Here is a 14907-nt window from a genome sequence, read left to right as displayed (position 1 = left end):
CCCCAGTCAGGTTTTTATTGTTGTCTGTGTCCCTGCTGGTGAGATTAACTCTGAGTATTTCTCCCGGTGACCACTGTCAGAAACTCATGGGAAATCCAAAATGTTATAGTTGTCACCAGAACAGGAATGCAGGAGAATGCAGGAGAAATCTTCCACCAGGGACATCGGATTTGGGGACACTTTGGAGAGATTTACTGTCATTTCCTGTTGTGTCTCTGGGACAGGAAGTAAAGAGAAATCTCATCACAGCAGGGGACACAGCAAAAAAAAAAAAAAATCTGACATGGATTCTAACCCCTCTCTACTCTATCCAAAGCTTTAAAAAAAAAACTTTGGCTTCAGTTCTTCTTTAAACCCTGATGAAGAGTGAGTTGAGCCCCTGAAACGTGTTGGTTCTACCTTCTAATCTTTTATTAAGATTAATAAATCTATACTGGTCTTATCCGTAACTTGTAGCACTCTCATCCTTTATATATACAGTAATACCTTGGATTACGAGCCTAATTCGTTCCAGTAGAATGCTTGTAATCCAAAGCACTCTTATATCAAAGCAAGTTTCCCCATGGGAAATAATGGAAACTCAGATAATCCGTTCCACAGCCACTGCTTGCCTATGCAGTACTGCATGTGGCCAGAGGTTCAGGGGTGCCAGAGGCGCTTGGAGACACACAAAGTGTTTCTGAGTGTTTTCGAGCGTCTCCGAGCGTCACCGGCGCCCCCGTACCTCTGGCCAAATGCGGTACTGCACACCCCAGCGGCTTGAATCCTGCTCGTCATGCGAGACAAAGCTCGCAAAGCGAGTCAGGATTTTTTTTTTTTAAATAGCTCATATTGCGAGACACTCGTAAGCCGCGTTACTCGCAATCCGAGGTTCCACTGTACTTTATACATGGCAGTTCTAGAATACACCACAAGGTGGTGTCGTTGTACAGAATCAGAATCAGAATACTTTATTCATCCCAAAGGGAAATGATTGAATCCCAAAGGGAAATTACAATTATTCTAATCTAAGGGGTCTGTTTAGGGCAGCACAGTGGCTAAGTGGTTAGCACTTCCGCCTAGCTAGCGCTAGGTTTGAATCCTGACACTACCTACCTGGAGTTTGCATGTTCTACCTGTGTCTGCAGGGGATTCCTCCGGATACTCCGGTTTCCTCCCACATTCCAAGGATAGGCTGGTAGGTTAATTGGCTCCTGTCTAAATTGGCCCTATTGTGTGTAATCTAGGGACCTTAGATTGCAAGCTCCTTGAGGGCAGGGACTGATGTCAATGTACAATATATATATATATATATATATATATATATATATAGCGCTGGTCCTATATAAGTACCTGTAACAAATAAATAATATTTTGTGGATGTCTCCAGCATTTGCACGGGCACAAGCAATGGCCATCATATTATTTGTATTATGATTATCTCCTATGATCATCAGCCCCATCTAGTGCCCATAATGAGGTATTTCTCTGAAATACCTTAATAGAAAAAAAAGTACTACATTATGGCCACTAGATGGAGCTGGTGTTCATATTACCAACAATACGGTGATCATTTGTTGTGCAAAGGCTGAAGACATCCGTATGGGGAATTATTTTGTACATAGACCCCCTTTAGTAAATGATCCGCCCCTGTTGGCTCTTCCCCCATTGATATTGTCTGTCTTTTCAGGTATGATTCAGGCTCTGGGTGGCTTCTTCACCTACTTTGTCATCCTGGCGGAAAACGGCTTCCTGCCTTCTCGGTTGCTCGGGATCCGATTGGACTGGGACGATCGCTCAATGAACGACGTAGAAGACAGTTACGGACAAGAGTGGGTATGTACGGGAACTCCGACAACCCGTCAATGCTACTAATATAAACCAAAACTTCAACCAAACCGAGCGAAACATGGACCGACCACATTACAACTGTCGATTTTCCTGTTGCAAGTTGGAGGCGGAGATTTGAGACTGGCCATACATGTGACAATTACAAACAGTTTGTAATCAGTAAAGTGATCCAAAGTGATTTTAAGAATAAAGATAAAGTGCTGTTTAAATAGAGCATCATCTAGATCTTTACACAGATAGAGTAGGAAGGGGTTCAATTTCCTATCAAAAACAAACAAAAAGAAGTTTTGCCTTATATACACTTTAAAACCTCGAAAGAATAATTGCCAATGAATAGAACGCAAACAAAAAAATGTTTTGTTTCGTTATTTACATAAATTAGTTTAATTCAGTTTCAAAATTTATTTTGTTTATTTGAATTTGAATCGATTTGAATTTTTTAAATTCCATTCGATTTCGAATCAAATTCCATTCGAATTCCATTGGAATTGCATTCAAATCAAAATCCATTCGAAATATAATTTATTCTTTTTGAAATAAAAATTTTGGAAGATGGTTATATTCTTTCTAATCCATTCTATTCTATTGTCTTTTTTCTATTGTATTCTTTTCCTTTCTATTCTATTCTATTCTATTTGAATTCAAATTAACTCTATTCCAAATTAAAATTTTGGAAAACGGTTATATTATTATATTCTTTCTATTTCATTCTATTCGAATCTATTCTTTTCTATTGTTTATTCTATTCTATTCTTTTCTATTCTATTCAAATTCGAATCAATTATTCTATTCAAAATTCAGAAGATGGTTATATTCTATTTTATTCTATTCTGTTCCTTTATTTTCTATCCTATTTTATTCTATTCTATTGTTTATTCTATTTTTTTCTATTATATTCAAATTTGAACTCTATTCAAATTTTACATTTTGGAAAACGGTTATAATATTATATTCTTTCAATTCCATTCCATTTCATTCTATTCTTTTCTACTGCTTATTCTATTCTTCTATTCTATTTAAACTCAAATTATTCTATTCAAATTCAAATTTATTCTATTCGAAATTCACATTTTGGAAAACAGTTATATTATTATATTCTTACTATTCCATTCCATTCCATCCTATTCTGTTCTATTATTTTATTTTCTATTCTATTATTTTCTATTCAATTCAAATTCTAATTTATTCTATTCGAAATTTGAATTTCAGAAGATGGTTATATTCTTTCTATTTAATTCTATTCTATTCTGTTCCTTTATTTTCTATTCTATTATATTCTGTTCTTTTATTTTCTCTTTTATTTCGTTCAGTTTTGCTCTATTCTTTTTTTTTTCTATTCTATTTTTTTTTTATTCTTTTATTTTGTATTCTGTTCTGTTTTACTCTATCATATTCTATTCTTTTATCTTCTATTCTATTCCTTTTCAATTTTTTCCTATTCTATTCCTTTTTTTTCTAATCTATTTTATTCTCTTTGGAAATTAGAACTTGATTTGAAAACTATTCCAATTCGAACTTCGTCCGAAATTTCGATTCCTTATTTCGGATTTGTTTAAATTCATAACTGTTGTAATCTGAAATTTCAGGCATTACAGTCCGAATTTCCGAATAAACAAAAAAAAATTTGTCCAAGTTTCAATTCGGAACGAAACAAACCGCACAGCTCTAATCAACAGCAATAGTTGGTAAACCAGGAACCCCGGTCATGTGACTTTCTGCCGCGTCCAATCAGGGGTTTCTTCCACTTGCAAAAAATTGCTAATTATTCATTCTATTCTTTTTTCAATTGCAAAATAATTGAAATGATTGATTGGATTTTGACATGCATGGCCAGCTTATCCCCTGACTGGTCGATATGGGCAACGCCCATTTTTAAAGTTTTTATATGTCGGGTGGCGCCATTCATTTAGTCTCCTGCCATTTTTTTCCCCCAGACCTACGAGCAGCGGAAGGTGGTGGAATTCACGTGTCACACGGCGTTCTTCGCCAGCATCGTGGTGGTCCAGTGGGCCGATTTGATCATCTGTAAGACCAGAAGGAATTCCGTCTTCCAGCAAGGAATGAAGTAAGAATAGGGGAAGGCAGGGGAAAAAAATGACCAATCGACTTAAAGGGGACTTACAATCAAAAATTCAGGTCGGCCAATCCCCTTTGTGGCTGTGTTAAAAAAAAAATTGGCAGTTGAACCTCCCTAGGCACTTCCTGGGATTCTCCGGATTTCATACGGCTCCCATCTCGCTGTTATTTCCTCCTGTTACCTGCAGGAAACATCGGGTCCTGCGTGAGGCACCTATTGGCTGCTTGGGAAGAGGCAGCCAATCAGTGTCTCCCCTTTACTTTACGTCCGCTCTTATCTAAAAGGGGGAGGGGCCAGTCAGAATCCAGAGAACTCTGCTCCAGAAAAGCGATAAGTATGGGGGGGGGAGGTTGTATTTGCATTTCTGTAATGGTAGCAGCAAGGGGGTCGTATTTATGGCCACCTCTGACCAGACCCGTCTCTCCTCAGGAACAAGATTTTGATATTTGGGCTCCTTGAAGAGACAGCGCTCGCTGCTTTCCTGTCCTACTGCCCGGGGATGGATGTGGCCCTTCGAATGTACCCTCTCAAGTGAGTAGATCCTTGGTCCCCACAGGGGCACTTGCATATAGGGGACACATTGTAAAAGAAAAGGCAACGCACCTACCCTTTCTGGCAGCCCGTGTCTTTTAAAACCAGCTTTTACTGTAATATTCACTTTCAATCTAGAGATGTCCCCTGCAGTACTTTTATTCTTCCACTAGATGTCCTCGTTCTGATGGCCAGCAATATTCACTTTCAATCTAGAAATGTCCCATGCAGTACTTTTATTCTGCCACTAGATGTCCTCGGTCTGATGGCCAGCAATAATCACTTTCAATCTACAGATGTCCCCTGCAGTACTTTTATTCCTCCACTAGATGTCCTCGGTCTGATGACCAGCAATATTCACCTTCTATCTTAGAGATGTCCCCTGCAGTACTTATATTCTTCCACTAGATGTCCTCGTTCTGATGACCAGCAATAATCACTTTCAATCTAGAAGTGTTCCCTGCAGTCACTTTATTCCTCCACTAGATGTCCTCGGTCTGATGACCAGCAATAATCACTTTCAATCTAGAAATGTCCCCTGCAGTAATTTTATTCCTCCACTAGATGTCCTCAGTCTCATGGCCAGCAATAATCACTTTCAATCTACAAGTGTCTCCTGCAGTAATTTTATCCTTCCACTAGATGTCCTCGGTCTGATGACCAGCAATATTCACCTTCTATCTTAGAGATGTCCCCTGCAGTACTTATATTCTTCCACTAGATGTCCTCGTTCTGATGACCAGCAATATTCACTTTCAATCTAGAAATGTCCCCTGCAGTAATTTTATTCCTCCACTAGATGTCCTCAGTCTCATGGCCAGCAATAATCACTTTCAATCTACAAGTGTCTCCTGTAGTAATTTTATCCTTCCACTAGATATCCTCGTTCTGATGGCCAGCAATATTCACTTTCAATCTAGAGATGTCCCCTGCAGTACTTTTATTCTTCCACTAGATGTCCTCGGTCTGACAGCCAGCAATATTCACCTTCAATCTAGAACTGTCCCCTGCAGTATATTTTTCAGCCACTAGATGTCCTCAGCCGTGTAACCAGCATCATTCAACCCACTTCCTTGAATTCAATAGGGGTTTTAAAAGGGACTTTAAAGCTGGACTCAAGCCAGAAGATGAAAAACAAAGAGCCCGTTAAAAAGATAAAATAACAAAAAACAGCTTTTGCTTCAATCCAGAGATTTATTCTGTCACACCCATTTTCTGCCACTAGATGGCCCCAGTCTGATGGCCAAGAGCATCATTCATCTGATTCCTGGACAGTGAAAAGAGCTCACCTCTCAGTCACTCTGCTTTCTCCTGCTATCAGCATGCTTGTGGCCAGCACATGAACTCATTGGCTCCTTGTGCTGCTTCTTTCGCTCACATCCCAGCCCTGCTGTACAGGGATACCTGGTCACGTTCAGTTACTTATACTGCTTGGATTTTTAAAAAAGACATTGAATGATGTATTGATGATTGCAGAGCTGCATTTTGTGTCTTTTAAATCTGCCCAGAGTTCAGCTTTAAATAAAAAAAATGTTTTATATAGATCTGAACATAAGGCCAATAAGAGGAAAAGAGGTATCAAAAGTAGGAGAGTCCCCATCATATGAGGGAGGGAGGATATATACATGATAATAGGGTAGTCATGGATTCTGTAGGAGCTTACTAATGCCTCCTTGGTGCAGTTACCTATATGTCCAGCAGGGGTTGCTGCTAGCTTCCTATTATTACACATGAATAGCCGAACGGAATGACCAATGCTCATAATTCCGGCTGTGTATTTAGCTGTTCAGCTGGGGTTCTGCTTGAAATTAATTATGATAAAAAAAATTAAAAAATAAATTAGTTATGATAAGAGCACTAAATACATAAGTCTGACCAAAGACAATATCCTCTATGCAGGCTCTAATAATGACAAACACCCACAATGCAGACCATGTGATCTTTGCCTAGGATGAAAATGATATGTAGGAGCTCAGGGCAGCAATTTTTTTTATCCAATGCATTAAACAGACGTTTCTTTTCCTTTCCTCTTATGACAGGGTGACGTGGTGGTTCTGTGCCTTCCCGTACAGCTTACTCATCTTTGTGTACGACGAGGTGCGCAAATTCATCTTGCGTCGTGACCCCGGAGGTAAGGACGACCGCAACTCGGATTTCCTGACCTTTCATGTAGACAGATATTATTATATCACTGAACCTTTTTTTTGCACAGAGGACTGGCTCATCCCGACACCTTTATTCTCTGTACAGCACTGCGGTATATGTCAGCGCTATATAAATGTATACTAATAGTGTGTGACTGTGGGGGGGGGGCATTAGAGTGTAAGCTCCTCTGGTGCAGAGACTGATGTGAACAGCTCAGTCTTCCATGTACAGCACTGTGGTATATGTCAGAGCTTTTTTAAGTGTTCAGTATAATAATAATAGTGTGTGGCTGTGGGGGGACATTAGAGTGTAAGCTCCTTTGGTGCAGAGACTGATGTGACTGGCTCAGTGTTCTCTGTACAGCACTGCGGTATATGTCAGAGCTATATTAATGTATAATGATAATAGTGTGTGACTGCGGAGGGGACATTAGAGTGTAAGCTCCTCTGGCGAATGGCTCAGTGTTCCCTGTACAGCACTGCGGTATATGTCAGAGCTATATTAATGTATAATAATAATAGTGTGTGACTGTGGGGGGACATTAGAGTGTAAGCTCCTCTGGTGGATGTGAACAGCTCAGTCTCCCATGTACAGCACTGCGGTATATGTCAGAGTTTTTTAAATGTACAGTATAATAATAATAGTGTGTGGCTGTGGGGGGACATTAGAGTGTAAGCTCCTATGGTGCAGAGACTGATGTGACTGGCTCAGTGTTCTCTGTACAGCACTGCGGTATATGTCAGAGCTATTTAAATGTATAATAATAATAGTGTGTGACTGTGGTGGGGACATTAGAATGTACCCGTTGATATGCCACTAGCCGCTGTCGTCCCCCCCCCCCGCTGTCTTCTGGGAGACACACGGGTCCCAGAAGAAACCAGGGACCAGTGGGAACGTGCAGCGCATGTCGAGCATGCGCATGCGCAGTAGGGAGCCAGGAAGTGAGACCGCAAGGCTTCACTTCCTGATTCCCTTACCGAAGATGGCGGCGGCAGCATCCGAAGACCGGGGGACGGATCGGCCTCGGGTGCCAACATCGTGGGCGCCCTGGACAGGTAAGTGTCCATATTTTAAAAGTCAGCAGCTGCAGTATTTGTAGCTGCTGACTTAAAAAAAAAATTTGGTGGAACTCCGCTTTAAAAAAATCATACAAATATACAGCTTATTAAAAAAAACATATTTACTAAAAAAATAAACAACATCTACATGTACGCTTACATCAGCAAGTAAAGGAAAAGGTTTCCTGACAAGATAACATAGAAAGAAACATATTTTATTGATAACAAAAAAGAGACCACAAACCCTGAACCTCAACATAAAAACAATCCAGGCTAAGAAACCTTTTGAGAATTAATCGCCATCAGGATGCGATTCCAAAACCCCCTCATTAACCCCTCCCCCCACATCATTCACCCCGACTTCCACATCATTCACCTTGCATTCTGCACCAGCCACTCTTATTCCCTTCCCACCTCCCCCTCCACCATCATCCAATCCATCCCTCACTCCACCCCTTGGTGTCTGCCGACCTCCAGCCGCACTTCAGCCACGCCGAGGAGGAGGGGTTGGCACCACCATACATTCTGGTCCAGCGCCCTCCGCTGCCTTCACTATACTAGGAGAAACAATAGGTGCGGACACAGCCTTGACAACCACACTTTCTGACACTGACTGGGGAATCACAGACTGGGGGGACACTGACACCACAGAGGGCCTCACAGACACAGATTCTGAGGGGACTTTTTCCTGAGATCTTCTTTCATGACAGCAAGTTTCTGTTCCTCCTTAGCAATGCGGCAAAGTCTGTTCACCGCTTTATCCTGGAAGACTGATAAGGACTAAGCATGCATAGGGACAGGCCCAGGATTCGTTGCAGCTTGAGCACATGGAGTAGGCCTCAGTGCCTCTGGAGAGCCTCCACCTTCATCTCCCCCCACCCACTGCATGGTGGTTGGGGGAGAAGCCTGCAGGGCAGGCCCAGGCTTGATGTTTCCTCCAACTGAGAGCAAAGCAGAGTGACCCAACAGTACCTTACAAAACAGCACCACCTGTTGGAGAAGCTCCTCTGGTGCAGAGACTGATGTGAATGGCTCAGTGTTCTCTGTACAGAACTGTGGTATATATCAGAGCTATATAAATGTATAATAATAATAGTGTGTGACTGCGGGGGGGGGCATTAGAGTGTAAGCTCCTCTGGTACAGAGACTGATGTGACTGGCTCAGTGATTTTTGTACAGCACTGCGGTATATGTCAGAGCTATATACATGTATAATATTAGTGTGTGACTGTAGGGGGACATTAGAACATTGCTGTGATCCTGAGCTCCATGATTCATTTTCAAGCATTCCCTGTGGTCCCATCTTTTAGCAGGAGATTAAAACTGAAATGTTAGATGTCTCAATCACAGTGGCCATGACAGTGTTTACATCCATGGAGTAGGTGGCCCCATTCTAACATTACACAACTTAACATTACACAGATTATTCTCCTGGAAAGTCTCATCAGTCATGTAGGACAGTCCCTGGGCTTCTAATTTAGATAAGCTTTGACATTTATCATGAAAGAAACGCTCAGAGGTTTACTTATGAAAAAATATGCTGTGCTGATGTCTTCTGCATTCATAAGTTTTTGTGAATAATCCCTGTCATGTGTCTATTATATGTATTTCCTATGATCGTCAGCTCCACCTAGTGGCCATAAAGCGGTATTTACACAATTGAGGTATTTCAGGAACATACCCCATTATGGCCACTAGATGGATTTGTTGGTCATAGGAAATCCAAATTATCCCCCTGATATGTCTAATATGTGTATTTCCTATGATCGTCAGCTCCATCTAGTGGCCATAATGAGGTATTTTCTGAAATACCCCAGGAAATACCACATTTTGGCCACCAGATGACGCTGACAATACAATGGTACCTTGGATTGCGAGCATAATTTGTTCCAGAAGAATGCTTGTAATCCAATGCACTCGTATAGCAAAGCGAGTTTCCCCATAGGAGTCAATGGAAACTCAGATAATTCGTTCCACAGTGACTGCTATTGTATGCAGTACATGTGGCCAGAGGTGGGGGGGCGGAGACACTTGAAAACACTCAGAGACCACTCGGAGCCGCTCAGATGCACTCGGGAATGGAGTGTTTCCGAGTCTTTCCGAGTGTCTCTGAGCGGCTCCGAGCGGCCCCGAGCGGCACCGGCGTCCCCCCCACCTCTGGTTAAATGCGGTACTGCACACCCCATTGGCTTGAATCCTGCTCGTCTTGCCAGACAACACTCGCAAACCGAGTCAGGATTAAAAAAAAATAATAGCTTGTATTGCGAAACGCTTGTTAACCACGTTACTTGCAATTCAAGGTATTTATGTAATAGGAAATGCAAATAATCCCCCTGATATGTCTAATATGTGTATTTCCTATGATTGTTAGCTCCATCTAGTGGGCATTATGCAGCATTTTCCTGAAAAACTTTAGAAATACCGCATTATGGCCACTAGATGGACTTGCGGATCATAGAAAATGTAAATAATCCCCCCGATATGTCTAGTATGTGTATTTCCTATGATCATCAGCTCCATCTAGTGGCCATAATTCAGCATTTTCCTGAAATACTATAGAAAATACCACATTATGGCCACTAGATGGACTTGCCAATCATAGGAAATGCAAAAAAATCCTCTGATATGTTTAATATGTGCATTTCTCATGATCATCAGCTCCATCTAGTGGCCATAATGCAGTATTATCCTGTATTACCGCAATCAGGAAAATACAACATTATAGCCACTAGGTGAAGCTGATGATCATAGAAAATATACATATTAGACACATTAGGGGGATTATTCTCATTTCCTATGATCAGCAACTCCTAGACTTGACCCCCTTCTTGACTCCTGACTAGACCCCCTAAGACTTATGTCTATCATGACCAGGACCCGATCTTCGGGGTCAATAAATGTTTAAAAAGGTAAAGGTCTATTTTATAAAAAGCAGCACTGAGTTGTCTATTTTTGTTTCAGTTTCTGATAATTCTGATTTTTATTATTATGTTTCCAGGATGGGTGGAGAAAGAGTCGTACTATTAAAGACTTGGCATGCCAAGAAGGAACCAGGAACCATCTGGGACGGAAGAATGCTGATGCTGTGGATTAGTTGGTTTCATAATACCCTAAGCATTCATTTTTTTTTATCCTGCTGTGTAAGCTCAAGGGTGGGGGTGGGAAAAGGTTAATGACATGAGCGGGACATAAGCAGTCAAGTCAACTATCATTTTTGGTCCTTAAAGCTTCCCGTACTCAGCAAAGGTCAACTTTAGCCTTTCAAGAAATTTTACGTTTGCCTGGGAACTTCCTACTTTTTTCCAAACAAAGGTTTTTATCCAAATTTGCACTCTTTTCACTAGAAATTGTCAATTTTTGTAAGAATACTCCAACCAAATTTACCATCGATATTGCAGGACTTCCTAAAAATTTGTTACCATTTAATTCTGGTTGAATTCTATCTAAAGCCAAAAGTATTTTTTTTTTAGTTTTGGATGAAATGTGGAAGAATTACTATCTGTATCTCTGTTCGGGAGATTCACCATTTATTTTTGCTGTGGTGGTCATTGTCATAGGGGCATAATGTGGTGGGAAGTCCAAAAATTCCAAGGCTTTCACCAAAACAGGAGGTGGCAGCTAGCATTTCTCTTTGCTGTGAAGAGATTTTCTTCCTGGTGTCCTGACAGATAATGATGGAAAATCTCTTTCAAAAAAAGACCTAATGGTGGCTCCAACCCTTCACCTCTCCAATCCAAAAAATTTAAAAAAATCGACTTTAGATAGACAGTCACGGGCCAATGCTGAAGCCTTCTAAATTACAAAATTGGAACTCCAATAAGCCACCAGCATACCACCAACGGAGTTAAAAAAATAAAAGCATGAAACCTTTTTTCAAACAATCTGTCAAACGGGAGGACCAAACGGGAGGACTTCCAGTCGTCATCATCCATTGGATTTTCTATGCCGCCAAGTAAAGCATTTTTAGAACATTTTTTGAGTGTCCCTTAGGTGGTGTCCAGGGATACTCCACATCTTAACCTCAAAGATGGTGTAGAAGTTGAGTTGGTTGTTCATCTGCCTGATTGGACAACCGCCTTCCATGATTAAGGCCTTGGGAACCACATACATAGCTGCTGGTGTTGGTCAATAACCAATAATATAGAAGCCTTCAGAGATGGAAGAAATGCTCAGTTCACCCACCCCTTGAGTTAGTTGTTCAATTCTCTAATTGGACAACCTCCTCCAATGGTCGAGGCTTAGGAAACCATACCCATACCTGCTGGTCTCAGTAAGTAACCAATGATACGGCAGACTCAAGAGATGGAAGAAACACTTGGTTTATCCACCCCTTGAGTTGGCTGTTCAGTTCTCTGACTGGACAACCTCCTTCCATGGTTTAGGCCTAGGGAACCACACACATACCAGTTGGTCTATGTCAATAACCAATAATATGGAAGCCTTCGGAGATGGAAGAAATGCTCAGTTTACCCACCCCTTGAGTTGGTTCTCTAATTGGACAACCTCCTCCAATGGTTAAGGCTTAGGAAACTGTACACATACCTGCTGGTCTCAGTAAGTAACCAAAATTATGGCAGCCTCAAGAGATGAAAGAAATGCTTGGTTCATCCACCCCTTGAGATGGCTGTTCAGTTCTCTGATTGGACAACCTCCTTGCATGGTTGGGGTCTAGAGAACCACACACATACCTGCTGGTCTCGGTTCGTAAATCAATAACCAATTATATGGCAACCTCCAGAGATGGAAGAAACTCTCAGTTCTTGGAGGGAGTTGACGTTTCAGACTACATTGGCAGCATTGGGTGGGGTTATCAAGGTAAAGGGCACACCTGCTTTGGCAACATTCAGTAAATGTTCCTCTTGGCGATGTATTGAATGTCAATAATGAATGTGGTTGATGTCCTCCTTAAAGGGGAGCTGTGAGGATTGAAATATAGGATCTACCATGCCTGACTTAGTTTATAGGGACTGTAGGCTCCAGGATGAATGAAGACCTACAACTTTAAAAGCCAAGCCAGCCATGGCACCTACAATTTCCTTTCCTGACAGGTGCCTTTTAACTGCACACAAAGGTGTCAGCCATTTTTAGAACCCAACTCATATTTTGCTAAGCCATCAGTGATGTCAGCAGGTTCTTCTGTTAGGTCAACAATTCCCAGGAAGTTAATAGGTAGAGGCATTGTTCAAGCGACAAAATGGTGGCCGATAATGGGTTTGCATTAATTTCTGTACAACTAACCAGGATGACCCGGTACCCCCTTTTCCTTCTAGGTGATCCATACAGTGTCTTGCCTTACTTTTTACAGTCTGCTGTCCTATATAACCCTGTACTTTATATAATGTCTATGTTTGTAAAGATTACCTTGTCACATTGCTCTGTGTGTTTATTTATAGCGTCTTAACAGGTTTTGTTTGCTCTTACTCACCAGTCCACCCCACTTGAAAACATGGCAAACTGGGAACCTCTGCTTGCAATGCATGGGGGAAATTCTCAGACACGCCCACTTTAACCTCCTTCCATACAGAACTTCCAAAATTGTAAGACATTGCTGACATCCGTGAGTGACATGGGAAGTAGAGAGAGAGAGAGAACATACACAGGGCTTATTTCAGGAAGTACACACCCAGTGACCCTGTGAGGTGCTTTAGGAACTCTGCCTGCAATGTAGCCCGAGGGCCTGATACATTTCTCACATTCATTTCCCAGTTCACAAGAAACAGATCATTATTCAGGGGATGAGGAGCTCTGGATCACTCCGGGTGTATTTAAAAGGTTCTAATTTTTTAGGTTGGAGCCAAGTGGCAGGTCCTTGAAATCTATGTATAAAACAATTGCTGTACGAATGGGACAAACATTCACAAAAATTGCCATAGTTTGTCTGACATGATTACTTCCAATGGTCGCATGTGCCATCTAGCGGTAGTAGTAGTTAGTAGTTCTTTAAATACCTCAGTCAAGAAGAAACTGTATAGTGGCCACTAGATGGCGCTGTCATAGGTAATTATCATATTGGGAAATTATGTCGATTCTTTTTGTTGAGGCTGTGCAAATGTTTGACGCAATACATTTTTTTTTAATAAATAGATTTTCTGAGAATGGTCCTGGTCTTTAGGAAAAAGGGTAGGAGAGCCACTCCATGTACTGTATAAAAATTCTAAAATGTAAGATCGCCAAGGCAAATTCAACGCATTTCATCAGTTGCCCCCTTCTTCAGAGCTTATGAATGTACAGTATGAAACCATAGATAAAATCAAAAAAATGTCAGATAAAATGTCTTATCTAAAGCAACAATAATAATTTTATAATATTTTTTTGTATCAGACATTGATTATATCTGCGTATCATATGGTTTTATATATTCATAGCTCTGAAGAGGTGGGACAACCATCGAAACACTTTGGTTTTTCCTTGACGATCTTGAATAAAATATCTTTCTGGACTATTATACATGGAGCAGCCTTTCTATGTTTTATCCTATATAGAAAACAGAGAGTAAGTTACGCATTTGGGCCCCTTGAACACAGGAAATTCTCTGCTACTCTGTCACTCCACCCCACCCCCACTTGAGAACTGGGAGTTGAGGACAAAACAAGCTGTCCATGCTCATAAATTGAATGCAGAGAAAGCAAGCCTCTGCACATCTGAGGGTATCACTAGTATCCATGTTTATTGTATCCACAAACATGACTCTGACAGTACCTGCCCTAGGACCCCTATACAACGTGTTTCCCCCACAAGGACTTAATTATAGAGATTGTTCTTTACTAAGAAGGAGGTCATCATACTGCAGGGGTCACTAATATCCATGTTTATTGTGCAGAATATCCACAAACATGACTATGACAGTACACGCCCTAAGAACGCCCTTAACAACACGTTTCACCCATAAGGGCTTAATTGTAGAGAGCTTTTCTTGTTCTTTATGGAGAAGGAAGTCACCACACACCAGAGGGATCACTAATATCCATGTCTATTGTGGAGGATATCTACAAACATGACTCTGACAGTACCCGCCATAGGACTGACCACCCAACGCATTTCGCCTTAATTGTAGAGGCCTTTATTGTTCTTTACAAATAAGCAGGCCACTGGACACAAACATGGCTCTGACAGGACCTGCTCTTACCAATGCTTTTCACCCACTGGGGCTTACTGTCAGAAACCATGAATCAGCCTGAGACAGAAGTACAGTTAAATCTCACTTGTTTAATAATAATAAAAAAGGGTAAACAGTGTAAACGTAGTCAAAACATAGCCAGAGTTCAG

At 41.1% G+C, this 14907-nt stretch overlaps 1 protein-coding gene across 1 annotated transcript in view; it reads left to right on the top strand.

The window, feature by feature from the left end:
- The window catches only part of LOC141116998 (sodium/potassium-transporting ATPase subunit alpha-2), a 68729-nt gene extending 55716 nt beyond the window's left edge, over nucleotides 1–13013 (top strand). Inside the window, exons 19-23 of the mRNA XM_073609555.1 lie at nucleotides 1670–1815; nucleotides 3765–3895; nucleotides 4337–4438; nucleotides 6478–6569; nucleotides 10640–13013. Of these exons, the coding sequence (XP_073465656.1) occupies nucleotides 1670–1815; nucleotides 3765–3895; nucleotides 4337–4438; nucleotides 6478–6569; nucleotides 10640–10668 (500 nt within the window). The 3' untranslated portion in view covers nucleotides 10669–13013. The remainder of the gene's footprint in view (nucleotides 1–1669; nucleotides 1816–3764; nucleotides 3896–4336; nucleotides 4439–6477; nucleotides 6570–10639) is intronic.
- The last annotated feature ends 1894 nt before the right edge of the window (nucleotides 13014–14907 follow it).

This window comes from Aquarana catesbeiana, linkage group LG13 (genome assembly GCF_042186555.1).
Source record: "Aquarana catesbeiana isolate 2022-GZ linkage group LG13, ASM4218655v1, whole genome shotgun sequence".
Lineage (NCBI taxonomy): Eukaryota > Metazoa > Chordata > Amphibia > Anura > Ranidae > Aquarana > Aquarana catesbeiana.
The sequence above is the reverse complement of the archived record's forward strand: the minus strand, read 5'-3'. Positions and strand labels throughout refer to the sequence as shown.